This window comes from Mus pahari, chromosome 3 (assembly GCF_900095145.1).
Source record: "Mus pahari chromosome 3, PAHARI_EIJ_v1.1, whole genome shotgun sequence".
In the NCBI taxonomy this organism is placed as follows: domain Eukaryota; kingdom Metazoa; phylum Chordata; class Mammalia; order Rodentia; family Muridae; genus Mus; species Mus pahari.
Genome location: NC_034592.1, coordinates 78,137,146 through 78,150,913, shown reverse-complemented (window position 1 = coordinate 78,150,913; position 13,768 = coordinate 78,137,146). Strand labels below are relative to the sequence as shown.

General features: G+C 49.4%; 1 protein-coding gene across 4 annotated transcripts in view; it reads left to right on the top strand.

The window, feature by feature from the left end:
• Prdm11 (PR/SET domain 11) overlaps positions 1 to 13,768 on the top strand; it is a 70,567-nt gene that overhangs the window by 39,756 nt on the left and 17,043 nt on the right. For all 4 annotated transcript variants that reach the window (XM_029536699.1, XM_021194759.2, XM_029536698.1 and 1 more), the window contains exon 5: positions 9,845 to 9,912. In XM_029536699.1, coding sequence (XP_029392559.1) covers positions 9,845 to 9,912 — 68 coding nt within the window. The remainder of the gene's footprint in view (positions 1 to 9,844; positions 9,913 to 13,768) is intronic.

The following is a 13,768-nucleotide window of genomic DNA, read 5'->3' as shown; positions in this document are numbered from 1 at the left end:
GTGTGTGTGTGTGTGTGTGTGTGTGTGTGTTTAGGGGGGTTGACATTTAGGAGCATCTGCTGTTCTTCCTGAAGACCCCAGTTCAGTTCCCAGCACCCGAGTCTAACAGCAGCTCACAGCTGTTCATCACTCCATCTCCCTGAGCTCCAGCGCCTTCCTCTGGCCTCCTCACACAACCTCATATGCATATGCATGGCCTATACATGTGTTAAAATCAGTCTTTATTTTTTATATTAGAAGCCACAGAGCACTCAGTTTCTGTCCCAGCTCCTGCACTCTGCCCATTGTGGTGCAGCCCCAGATGACCCGGGGATCAGTGAGTGCAAAGTGTGTTCCAATAAAATTTTATTTAGGGTCTAAAAATCTGAATTGTATGTGATTTCAAATGAAATTTGAATTTCATATAAATGTAAAAAAATCATAGAAGTAAAGTTACGTGAAGAAAAACATTTTTAAAAAAAAACATTCAAAAACACTTATTTTTTAAAGGTTCAAGAGCCGTTCTTAGTTCACAGGGGTATGTGAAATGGGGTGGGGTCATGCTGGGTGTGCCATCAGTGGTTGGCTGGCCTGTCCTATGCCACTCTGGGTTATTACCCCAGGCATGTCTCTTGTGTTCATTGCTGTTGTCACTGTCCCTTGTAGGAGAGTAATGCCCTTACGAAGGTCTCCCCTGGGGCCATTCAGGGCTTCTGAGCCTCCTCTTCCTCCTTCCTGAAGCGGTGCTTACTAGCGCGTGCGGGGCAATAGAATGTGCACAGGATGCTGCACAGTTTCCACTAATCTCATTCCTCACTTCCTCCCAGCTCCAATCATGCACTTTCCCAACAGCAGTGCTGCGTCTTTCTCATTATGGGGTATTGGGAGGGAAAGACCGCGGTAAAAATGAATTCACCAATAAAGAGAATAGAGTGAGTCTGCCATGCACAGTTGAGACCAACAAAATCATTTGAACATGACACACCGTAGCTTCACAGGTAGTGTTTCGGGTGTCTCTGGGTGTGTGTGTGTGTGTGTGTGTGTGTGTGTGTGTGTGAGTGAGTGTGTGTAATGTGCATGTGTGTTTGAGCACATATGTGTGCCTGCCCATGGAGCCCCAAAGCAGACATTCAGTGTCTTCTTCATTTGTTCCCAAATACATTTATCGAGGCAGGGCCTTTTGCTGAATCTATAGCCAGCTCTGGCCTGGAATCCCCTGGCTCGCCTTCCTGAGCACTGCCATGCCTACCCAGCTTTTACGCAGAGTCTGGGGACGGGGACTCCACCTGTGCAGCAAGCACTCTATCCACCAAGCTAATTTCCCAGTAATCTCTTTATTGTCCCCATGCTTGTCCCTGACTTTGATTACTGTTACCACCACAGGGAGCTTTGCCAGAAGGAAGATTTTATTTACTTAGACAGTGTGTATCTGTCCTTTGGCCACTGTCTAGTGACAAGTAGTAATAACTGATATTGCATAATCAACTCTTGTGTGACACTACCTACCTCAATGTCAGGAAACACAGCCAATCGCTATTTTCTGTAATGGGCCAGATGGGAAACTATCCCGTTTTGTGGATCGCAGTGTCTCTTGCAAGGACAGATGTCCTTACGATGGTGCTAAACTCAGAATGTACTCAGGTCACCTCCTCTCCCCAGCATCCCAGCTTTGTGTGTGACACAGTGCTCTGTGCAGGATCGGTTGTCCCCTGTGACTGCACAGGTGCCAAGATGTGACTCGGTGCTCTTGGAAGCCCTTCTAAAGCACGGTGTGGTACTTCGCATCCGTTGTTTGCTTTTCCCCTGGCCATTTCAGCTAGCACTGGTGTCGCCTGCACCGCAGGCAGGTCGGTCCTTTAAGTTTGCTCAAGGCTCTTCCTGCTCCCAGCCATCCTTGTCAGTCCCACCTCCTATACTTCCTGAGGTCTGCTGTAGGCCCTGAGGATGCCCTTTGCTTCCCTGGAAGAGCCTATGCCTCACCCTGAGGAAGGGGTGGGTGGGTGGTACTGATACTGGGTCCGTGGGATCAGGTGCCCCTCCCAGGCAGAACCCTGGGACCCTTAAGGGGGAACACTGTCTGACATGGCCAAAGGACTCTGGACAGTTCAGGTCCTGGTTCTTCAACTGGCTGGAAGTACAGCTTTGAGTTTGTCATCTGTTCTCTCAGTGGTCTAACTTCGACATGTGACATAAGCACACAGCCTCTGGAGGACACCCGGGAGCTAGAAGTATTGATGTTCAGCGAGCCTGGTGCCTGTGGTGATGGGCAGGTGACAGGCTGCTTTGATTGTCCTTGGCCAACTTCATGTGGCTTCAGGAAGAGATAGAGAAGGTGAAGTATGTAAGATTGGATATAAGGTCTGGGTTCGTGTGAATAGGCCTCATTTAACACATCGCCAGGGTCACACACACACACACAGAGACAAACACACACACATGTAATATTTTGTGTGTGTGTGTGTGTGTGTGTGTGTGTATCTGTATCTGTGTCTGTGTCTGTGTCTCTGTGTGTGTGGCAATGAATACACAGAAGGAAAGAAATCCTTCTCCACAACAGTTCAACAGTTCTAGGAAGAATCAGAAATCACCAAATGCTAAGAAGCAGAGACAGAAAGTCTGGTAGTTGTTGAGGGCTGAGTTATGGAGAAGCAGAGCACCAAGCATCTATCGTGTAACGTGACTTTCCTTGAGGTCACTATAGAGCTCAGGGCCTGGAATGCAGTGTTACCGAGCTGCCGAGGGCAGTGTGGATAACTCTTGGATTCCCAGGAACAATGGCCTAAGGCAGTGGTAGGTTGGGTGTGGGTTGAGCTGATGTATCAAGGTGTGCACTTCTTCCCAGACTCCTCAAGGGCTGACTGTTACGAGTGCACTCCAGTGGGTGTGACAGTCAGACCCCTGGAAGGTGGCTTTACAAACAGAAATTGTATCAACAGCAGTCTTAGAACAGTTAAAGGAAGTTCCCATGGCTTCATTGGCACGATGGTAATAGACTCTGAAACGGTAAGCAAGCCCCCAATTAAATGTTTTGTTTTTTTTTTTTTCCATAAGATTTGCCTTGGTCATGGTGTCTCTTTACAGCAATAGAACAGAGACTAAGATGGTAGTTGGTACCGGCGCCTAGGGTATTGGTGTGACAGACACGGCCATACTGTTTGCTGGAGGATATGGAAGACTTTGGGCCTTTGGACTAGCAGAGCGTTTGGATGCTTTACATGGGGCTTATTGGGCCACCCTAGTGGGATCATGGAAGACAGTGCTGGGGGCACTTTGAACTGTGAAGGCCTAGATCAAGTTTTATAGGGAAAGAGTATTAGCAAGTGTCCTAGAAACCTTTCCTATAAGATGTTGGCAAAGATTGTAGCTGCTTTTACCATTGTCCTAAAAATCCACCTAAAGTTAAGTTGAAGAGTTTTGGAATAATGGCACTGGCAGAGGAGATAGCAAGTCTTCACTGTATGTGTGAGGTATTAGTAATCACTCTTGCAGACCCGTAAGGAGAAGGAGCCAACTGTATAACCAGAAATCCAAAATGTGCAGTTTGAATAGAGAAGGAGATGTGATGCTGGGGCCAGGATCTGTGCTCTGGGGAAGCAATGTGTAAAGAAAAACCCCATGCTAAAAGTAATAAAGGGCTTGGTGACCTCAGGATAGGACCCCATCCAGCCAAGGTTGAGATGAGATGAGAACCAATGGCAAGCGGATGAGAAGGAACCAGCGGCAAGCGACCCAAGTGAAGGGAAGCGTCCACAGCAGAGCTGAGGCACTGCCATTCAGAGAGGGGCCAAGTGCTTGCCCCAGCAAGCAGCAGAACTTGGCAGCTTCGGCCACATAGTTCTGGCTTTAGAGTTCAGGATACAAGAAAGGGGTTGTGGAATCTCCTTTCATGGCTACGGAAAGTTGCCGAGGCCAGGCCTATGTGAGGAGCGTCCCTACATGGAGGCCTAGAGAGACCATTGTGTGGAGCTGTGAAGGTGAAGCCTGGATTTGCCTTGGAGATCCCCAAGGTGTTGGATATGTCAGAATCCTGGGAGACCGGCAGAGGAGAGCTGCTAACCTCTTAGGTTAGGACCCAGCCTAAGAGAAGTGTGCTGCAGTCAACAAAGCTGAAGGGAGTTAGAGATCTGAAGACCATTTTGACCTCAGACCTGGAGATGCAGAATTTGGAGTCCATCCTGCTGGGTTGTTGTCCTGTTTGGGCACAGTATTTCCTGGAGCTGCCCCCTTGGCTCCCTTTTGCAATGGTAATGTATGTTCTATGCCTTTGTGTGCTGGAAGTAGGTGATCTGCTTTTGATTTTGATTTTACGGGGGGGGGGGGTTGCAGTTAAGAGATTGCATGAATCTCAGAAGAGACTTTGAACTTTTAAAGAGTGTTAAGACTGTGATAGACTATGGGGATTTTTGAAGTTGGACTGAGTGCATTTTTGTATTAAGATATGGCTATAAGCCTCTGGGGGCCCAGGGAGTGGAATGTGGTGGTTTGAATAAGAATGGCTCCGAGGATCATACATTTGAATGCATAGTCACCAGGAAGTGGCACCATTTGAAAGGACCGGAGTGATTAGAAAGTGTGGCTTGTTGGAGAAAGGGGGTGGGCTTTGAGATTTCAAAAGCCCTGCCAAACCCAGCATGGCTCTCTCTGTCTGCCTACGGATTAGGATATAGCTCTCAGCTACAGCATCCGCACCTGGCTAGACTGGCTGGCCAGCAAGCCCCAGAGTTCCTCTGTCCATCTCCACAGCATTAGCATTACAAGGTTATATCACTATGTCCAGCTCTTTTATTTGGGTTCTGAGGATCGAACCTGAATGGAAAAGAAGGAAGGAAGGAAGGAAGGAAGGAAGGAAGGAAGGAAGGAAGGAAGGAAGGAAGGAAGGAAGGAAAGAAAGGAAGGAAGGAAGGAAGGAAGGAAGGAAGGAAGGAAGGAAAGAAAGAAAGGGTGTGTGCACCTGGGAATGGTAGAGGAGAAAAAGTATTGTAGATAAAAGGGAGAGCGTGGTCCGAGGCAGCGACATCCGGGACAGTCCAGAGTGGGTATCACCAGACTAAGCTGGGCCATGAGGGGAGAGGGAGAGCCAGGTACAGCAGCCAGGAGACCCAAGAGAGGAGAGGTGAACTAAAATGGCTGGATTATACAAGGAAGGACAGCCCAGCCCCACGAGCTGGAGAACTCATGGTAGAGGATGGGGTATGCCAGCCATACCCTGTACTAGGTAGGGACTGAGGGATGCTGGGAGAACCTGACTGCCAGGTAAGCGTGGATATGTTAAGCAGGCACCTCAGCAGCTTGTCCAAGGGTTTGAGACTAACAGAACTCAGGTCTTCTCGCTTGCATGACGACAATGGTGTCATCTTCCCAGCACCCTGTTACTGAGATGTTTAAAGCACAAAGGCAGATCAGGTTCATACAGACAAACGAGGAGCACCCTTCTCTCTCCTCCTCTAGCAATAAAGCGAAGTTGAATGTTGGCAGAGTGCAGCCTGGGTCCCCTGATTCTATAGGCACGGCCATAGCTCTGTGCTGGCGTGTGACCACCTGCTGGTAATAGTGGAGCATACATGCTGGATTGTGGGGTGTCAATGCTTTTGACACGCCTGGCTCACAGCTCCTTTGCCTGCATCTGTGACAGAATACATGAGCCAGTCAAGGTAAGACTCACAGTTTCAGTGGTTTCAATCCCTGACCATCTGACTGCTTTGCTTTGGGGCCTGCTTGCTGTGAGGCAGTACATTATGCCGGGACGCACCAGAGAGCAAGTTGCTATACCATGTTGTCCCTAGAAAGAGACTGGCCTTCCATAAGCACCTGGAAGGTCATGTATTCGTGACCCAAGGCCTCCCACAAGGTCCTACCTCATAAAGGTTCCATCACTTTCCAATTACGCTGAGCTGAGGGCCAAGTTACTAACTCAGGGTCTTCAGGGGACAATCCATGTCTAAGACACACAGATGTGATGCATGCACGCTGCACAGCGATTACCAGGAGGTGGTCATGCGCTAGCACCCATCACATACCGGTACTAGTAGGATCCAGGGATCTGCGTGGCACTCCGCAGTGTGGCAAAGCAGCTGAGGAACACTAAGTTCTGAGAGCTTTGGTTCGGGTTTTGGATTTATGTTTGCCTTTTGGTTTTGTCTTGTTTTTTCAAGACAGGGTTTCTCTGTATAACAGCCATGGCTGTCCTAGAACTCACTCTGTAGACCAGGCTAGCTTTGAACTCACAGTCTGCTCCTGCCTCCAGAGTGCCATCGTGCCTGGCTCTGAGTGGTACCTTTTAAAAATGTGAACTGTGTTGCCTTGTAAGTTATGAAGAGGGTTGTGTCTCACAGCTGGTTGAGGGAAACCCATCAAGTTAATAGTTGGCCCCAGTTGGTACAGGCTGGCCCGGTGTGCCCACTCATTCCTTTTTTACTAACAATTCAAGTTGTTTGTGGGGTTTTGCCTTTGCTTTTTACTTAAAAGGCTCTTTGTTCCATCACCCTCCAGTCAACCAGGATTCTACCATGTATATACACTAAGAAAGGCAGTGGGGGCGCTACCAGGGATGCCAGAGCCCTGTGTCTTGTCTCCACTCCTTAGACCTGGTGAGGGAGCCTCTCGAGACTCAGAGCTAACAGACATACTGTCAACAGAAATATTCTTTATCACTAGGGTCTGGGGAGAGGTAATGGGGTGTCGTGGGAGTAATACTGAGAGAGGCCAGGGCGGTGGCAGCAGAGAACTAGCTCAAGTCAGGTGCGGCAGAGGTGGCATAGTCTCAGTCCCACAGATTAGAAGGAAACAGGTCCCCACAGCTCATCAAGGAAACGTTTATAGCAGGATGTGTGGTCACTAGGAGGCCACTGCAGCCAGCATCGGTTACTACCGCGTGCCTATAATTAAATTCCCAGTAGAGAAGAGGAGAGGAAGAATGCCTATTTTAGCTCAGTTTCGGAGGGATTTCAGAGCATCGTAGTAGGGAAGTGCTGAGTGTGTGTTCCTGAAAATGCCTCACATCTAAAGCACAGGGAGGGGCAGGAACCTGAGTCTGCCGCTGGGCCCCCAAAGTCTTCAAATATGGTGGCACTAGCAGGGGACCAACTGCACTGTCAAAGCACAAGCCTGCAGGGAACATTCAAGACTAGACTGGAACATCTTCTAGATTTTTGCAAAACAGTATTGCATGTTGTTCTTAGGAGAGAAAAATGTATGTCTCAAAAATGGTGTCGGGGGATGTGGTGGTGGGGGATCTTCCAGGATGACCTCTCAGGGAAAGAGTGGAAAAGGAGTCAGAGGTTGAGAGGGTCTTTATTTGTAATTTGTAATTTTTATTTATTTGGAGTGTGTGTGTGTGTGTGTGTGTGTGTGTGTGTGTGCACGTGCGTGCAAATGTGTATGTGAGTTCAGTGCATGCAAGTGTGTCTGTGGATGTTGTGTGTACATGCAAGTGTATATGTGGTGTGTGTGTGTGTGTGTGTGTGTGTGTGTGTGTGTGTATGTGTTGGTTAGAGGACAGCTTTCAGGAACTGGTTCTTTCCTTTCTGCATTTGTGATCTGGGGATTAAACTCAGTTTGTCAGGCCGGAGACCTAGTGCCTATACCCACTGAGTCATCTTCCTGTCTTAACTAGCAGTTTTTTTGGAGCAAAGGGAAAGATCCGAGCTGGAAATGACTGGTGTGCATTTGTCGGCTCTTGCTGTCAGCTACGTTATCCTCTTATCATTTCTGCATATTTGAAATGCTTCATGAGTGTGATTCACTTAGCTTATGGAAAGGAGGGTCTAGGCATGGTCCCAAGCTGGGCTCACTGCCCCTCAGAGCAGGTGACAGTGAGTGAGGGACACACAGAGGCTGGATTATATTTACTTTTTTCTTTACTATGACAAATGCCTGACATAAATGCTAAACAAAGGGTAGGGTATTTTGGCTCATGGTCTTGAAGGTTCCAGTCCATAGTCTTTGGTTCCATTAATGCTGGGCCTGTGGTGAGGCAGAACATGGCAGTAGGAGCCTGTGGAGAAGGGTGTTCACCTCACGGTGGACAAGCAAGCAGAGAGCAAGGAAAGGACTCTTCACAGCATTCTCCAAGTAGAATTCAAAACGGAACTGCATGTTGTTCTTGGGAGAGAAAAACCTATGTGTCAAAAATGGGGTGTTCTCCTGAAATAAGCATCGTCCTCTGGAAAGCCATGTGCTCAACACAAACACAGGAGCCTGATGTGCACAGTTCGTGTCCAGACCATAACAGGCCAGAGTCAATCAGACAGGTGGGCAGGGCTCAGGTGTGCAAACCTGACCATAAATGAATTTCATCAGAAGCTCAATGGACAAAACCTTGAGATCACATGAGTCACATGGTCTGATTACAGTTGTTGAGGAGAATGGTGGAATGCTAGCACCAGTGTCAAGGGGCTTGTGATTGCTCTGCTCCACCAAGTCCCCAGGAGACCAGCCTTGATCTAAAATGTTTCTGCAATCAAGAAGTGTGTGTACCTCAGCTAAGCTGTGGAAACAAAGAGCAAGGATCATGTCGCTGTGAAACTCAGAGACAAATGAAAAAGAGACAGATCTCCAAAAAGAGTCAACGACACTGAAAAATATCAGTTGAATGAAAGATACTCTTACAAAGGAAGCAAAGCACTGGGCATAGTGGTGAGTGCCTGCAGTTCTGGCATCCAGGAGAATGCGGGGGAGGATTGAAAGTTCAAGGTCAGCCTAGGTACAAAGGGAAGGGCTGCCTCAAAAATTTTACAAACCGAAACGAAAACAAAACATCAGAAAAGCAAGAGAAGTAAGAAGGAAAAAATCTGATGGATGGAAGAGACTGGAGTAGTCAGAGAAAGCACTGGGGGCCTGAAAGAGAGCAGAGAAATGTTCCCTGACACGGCTCTGAATGACAGAGTAAACCATGGGGAGGTAGCTAAAAGGCACGGGGGCTGAATGAGCCATTCTGTTTATTTAACAGAAATTCTACCGCAGGAGAGTGGCATAAAGGAGAGGTTGTACAGAAAAACACAAAAGCCGAGGGTTTCCCAGAAGTAAAATGTGGACGTGCTCATTACGTATGTAGTGAAGAGAACTTTACAATCTTTGCTTTACAAACAATGCAAAATGATGTCAAGTACACAAATGGGAAGGTTATAGACTGATCACCTACAAAAGATCCATAGTAGACTAACAGTAGGTTGCTTATAACTTGGGTCAGAAAAGAACTAGAGACCATTAGAGAAGCTGACACCCACGCTCTCTGGTGTGTCTTCCTTTCTGAGTGTATCTCTCTTTCTGCCTTAGACTTCAAGCTTAAAATCTATATCAGAAATGCCTTTTAAGGACTCCTGCCCTCCACAAAGAAAGTAAGGGACAACCTAGAATCCCATAGATCTTGATACTCAGAATGATTGTGGAGTATAGACGTTTGGACGCAACCCCACCCGAAACCCCAGGGGTCTTGAGTATTTGCAATTTCAGCATAGGATGAGACCTTTCAGATCACAAGTGCCTGGGCCCCAGTGACGATCTTCACCTCCTACACACGCAGCAGAGAGGCTGCCTTCAGCTTTTGTTGCACAGCCTGGCACCTGTATGGAGTGGTGACCCTGGACCAGGTTACCCAGGATTCCGATTCAGTCAGCACGGATGAGAGTTGTGTCCCCTCTCGGGTCGTCTCCAGGGTCTCTAAGACAATGGGCGTGGGTGGAGAGGAGACAGCGAAGATTATCATCGACAGCAGCTGAGGTTGTGGTGGGGGCAGTGTAGGGAGGGCAGAGAGAGGGAAGAGGTGAGACGGAGGATGGAGCTGGTTCCTGGGCCTCAGGTAAGGAGCCCAGGCACGTGCGAGCCCCTTCTCTAATGGCCCACTTCAGACAGTCTCTCTATTTTCCAGATTGTGGACAAGAACAACCGCTACAAGTCCATAGATGGGTCGGATGAGACCAAGGCCAACTGGATGAGGTGAGTCCCATCCCTGCCAGCTCCAGTGAGCCTTACCAGCCTCTGGGTTGGGCCCAGGGAGTATCTTGGGCCTCCAGGATCTCAGAGCTCTCCAGGCTGCTCCAGAGCTGCAGCTGACAGTGTTTGAAAGAAGTGTTCTGTTCCCCAGGCTTCCATCGGAGGCTCTAGAGAGCCTGTGGCCAGACCAGCAGGCTGCAGGGTCGGGCTGCATGCCATGGCTCCCGGTAGAACTCTTGCAAAGAGGAAAATGTCCCCAACCTAGGTTGGACCACTGACGATTATCCCAGGGCAGATTCTTGTTGCCTGGATGACATCATTCCAGGGAAGACCCAGAAGTCATCCTATGGTTTTATGGGAACGAAGCCTTCTGACATCTTCGGCTCCCTTCCCCACGGGGCTCACACTAAACTTGACTGCTGACCAGCATGGTTCTACCCTGGCCAAGGCTGTGGCCCAGGACTGTGTGTCAGAAGCATGCAAAAAGTCTAGCCAGAGAGAGCAGAGAATTGAACAAGGATCACTTCCCAGGTGGCCACAATGAGTTGGGATCCATGCTCAGAGCTGACCTGTGTAGTATGTGTGGGTCCTACCAGTGGGTGTATATTAGGAAAAAAGTCAGTGACTCCAGTACCACTTTGTGGTCTACATCTGGGATACAGGGGCACGATGGGCCATTTAGATTTGTTTAGAGGAAAGGAAGGCCTTTGAGGCCCAGAGGCCCAGCTACATCGTGAATCCGAAGCCCTATCACGTACAGTTCTGTTCATCTCAGATACCTTTGGGGACAAATGGGTAGGTGAGAGGTGAGAGATGGGGGCAGCAAGGGATGCATCAGGAAGTCTGAGCACATGAAGAGGAGCTGGTTGGAAGTGGAAAGTCATGAGGAGGTCCCCTGTGTCCTTCTCTGTGGCCTCACTGCCACTTGTATGTCCTTGGGGCTGCGGCTGGTTTGCAGAGCAGTTGGGCTCATCATCTTATTGAGAGCACAGCTGGTTTCACTGCCCTAGGCAGGTGCAGAATCAGCACCCACAGGTGGCCTCCTCCTCTACAAGACGGTCTGCTATCCTAAAAGTGGCACCAGAAGCTGTACTAGCCACTCTTAGTCACCGTCTTCTCTCTCTGCCCCGAGGTCCAGGTCAGCTTGGCAGTGTCTCATCCATTATACTGGGCATCTCATCAGCTCAGTTACATAGGAACACTTGACAGTAGGCCAGGTCAGCCCTGCCCTCCTCTACCCTCTGCATCTCTGCAGGCACGCCTGCCACTGCATAAATGCCAGAGAGGCACAGACATATGCTGTGTGGAGGTCCAGATGGACTAGGGAGGAGCCTTTCATATGTGCCTTCTGAGAGTCCAGGACTTTGTTGTGGACTGCTGGAGCAAGTGGGCATGAGCCTTGCAGAAAGACTGCTGATGGACAATACAGCCCTGGGCTGGGCCTTTGCATGCGTCACCTCAGTCAGGTACAGGCCTGCTGAAAGAGTGAATGTGATATATCCTGTGACGCTGTTACTTGCAGAGCTCCAGAAGCTATGGCTTAGAGAGCTGGCCTGTCCCATGTGTCCTCCCATTTCTGAGCTTCTGTTTAGTTGGACAAAGAGTTTTCCCGTTGCCCCTTAGAAGACAGTGCCTCATCTCAACCATCTCGGCCATTGTTTAGCACGGCAGGGCTGCTGGTGTAACTTGGCTAGGGGTGGGTCCGGAGCATCACGATTCTGCAAATTCTTTATGGTGACTCCAATGTGGCTGCTCAGGCTGACAGCCGTTGTGCCAGTGATGAACTGAGACCCAGAGCAGGGCAAAGTCTTGCTCACATTCATGTCATCTGTGGCAAAACGAGGCCTGGGGTCCTGTGTCTCTAGACCTGCAAGCCACAGTTCTTTCTGATATTATACACGGGACAAGCAGAGTGTGGGTGGGTTCAGTGGGCGGGAGTCTGCTGCTTCCTCCACCTTTATTAACATGACTCTGTCCTGCTACCCTAGCCTGTCCTGACCCCAGGTGACTCTGGGTAGTCTTGGCTGATGTGTCCCGAGTTAAGAGGATCTGGTGATTGCATTTGTGTGTGGCTTTGCTTGAGGAGCTCTTGTTAATTTATATATAGACTTAGTTGTGTTGTCATAGGCCAGGGCCTTGGAGGTGATGTTGTGGATCGACATTTTTATGAAATTAGTGATGGGCCCAGTAAAGAGTAGGTACAAAGATATTCATGTCTTGAGCGTTAACCTGTGCAAGCTCTGTGTTAGGTGCTCTGCATGCAGTAATTCTCAACCAGGGCCACTTGAGGCATGTGGGCCTTTGGCAGTGTTTTCAGACATTCTAGATGAGCACAGCTTCATGCTTGGGTACTCCTGGTTTGCAGGGGTAAAAGGTAAGCGTATTATTGGACATTTCACACTGTACAATAATCTCCTCTCCTAACACAGACTCTGAATTCCTGTGGCAGCATAATTAGGGCCCTATAGCCTTCACCCTACTTTTACAGAGGCCCGGTGGTCCCCAGGGATAGTCTCAAGTCTGTCTGAGCCCAAGGCCGTTGTCCTGAGCTGGGTACCGAAGCCCCGAGCTTTCCTTTATCTGATTACACTCGCTTGACTGGGAGGACTCAGAAGTAAGGGTGGAGGACCCGAGTGCTGCTGGGGCTTCCGTGATTCTGGAAGCATCCAGAGGTACGGGTTGGGATCTGAGTTTGCCTCGACTCCCTGGTTCCTCTTGGGTGGAAGGAACTCTTGTTTCAAAGCTATAGTGAAAGGTAGGTAGGACTAGAATGCTCTCTGAATTCTAAAGCCAGAGCAAGGTCAGGGTGAAGAGCCTCTGCAGCACCAGTTATCCTGGTGCCCTTCCTAGGGTGGATGCTCACGGGTGCCTCGCATCTTAACTAGAACACCACAGCAGCCACACCATGAGGAAGGAAGGAGCCTGTGGTGGTGCCCCTGAGGGAGAAGAGCTTGTTCTCTGAACATACATGTTCAGGAGTAGGGACATGAGAGACACTGGAAGATGGGAAACAAGTCACAGGTGATAGAATAAGCTTTTTGTGGTTGCAACATGACGGACACCAGCAGCCAGTGCCACAGCCACTGCAGTCCACTGCAGGCTATGTTTTAAACTCACTTGGGGTGTGTGTGTGTGTGTGTGTGTGTGTGTGTGTGTGCGCGCGCGCGCATGTGTACAGATGCCCAGAGAGCCTAAAGAGGGCCAATAGATCCATTGGAGTTTGAATGACAGGCATTTGTGAATCACCTGATGTGATTTCTGAGGTCCAAATTCTAATCCCCAGCAGAGAGTTGTAGTAAATGTCCTTAACCACTGAGCTGCTTCTCCAGTCCCTTAAGTGTTTGTTAAAGCTCGTGTACATAGATGGAACTCTCAGAAACTGGTCTGGACGGGGAGAACGAGGCAGCAAAGGTTGAGTGAACTTGAACTTCCTGGTGCTCAAGGCTGATGAGAGGTAGGGCAGCCTACCCTGCAGTCACTGGGCTCCTACCACCTCCTTCCTGCCTTCCCTCTGAGGAGGAGGCATCCCGGTAGGAGGAGGGTGTGGTGGGGCCTTGGTGGCCCCAGGTGTTCCCTGGCTTCCCAGATGGGGCCAACATTAGGAAGGAGGAGAACCATCCTCATTAACGGTCATTTACCCAATTATGCTTTGTGGGATATTCAACCCAAGGAACATGCTGCCCCTGGCCGAGCGTAAGAGGAAGCCTAAATTCTCCAAGGAGGAGCTGGACATTCTGGTCACAGAGGTGACCCGTCACGAAGCCATTCTCTTTGGGAGAGAGACCGTGCGGCTGTCCCATGCCGACAGGGACAAGATTTGGGAAGGCATAGCTCGGAAAATCACCTCCGTCAGCCAGGT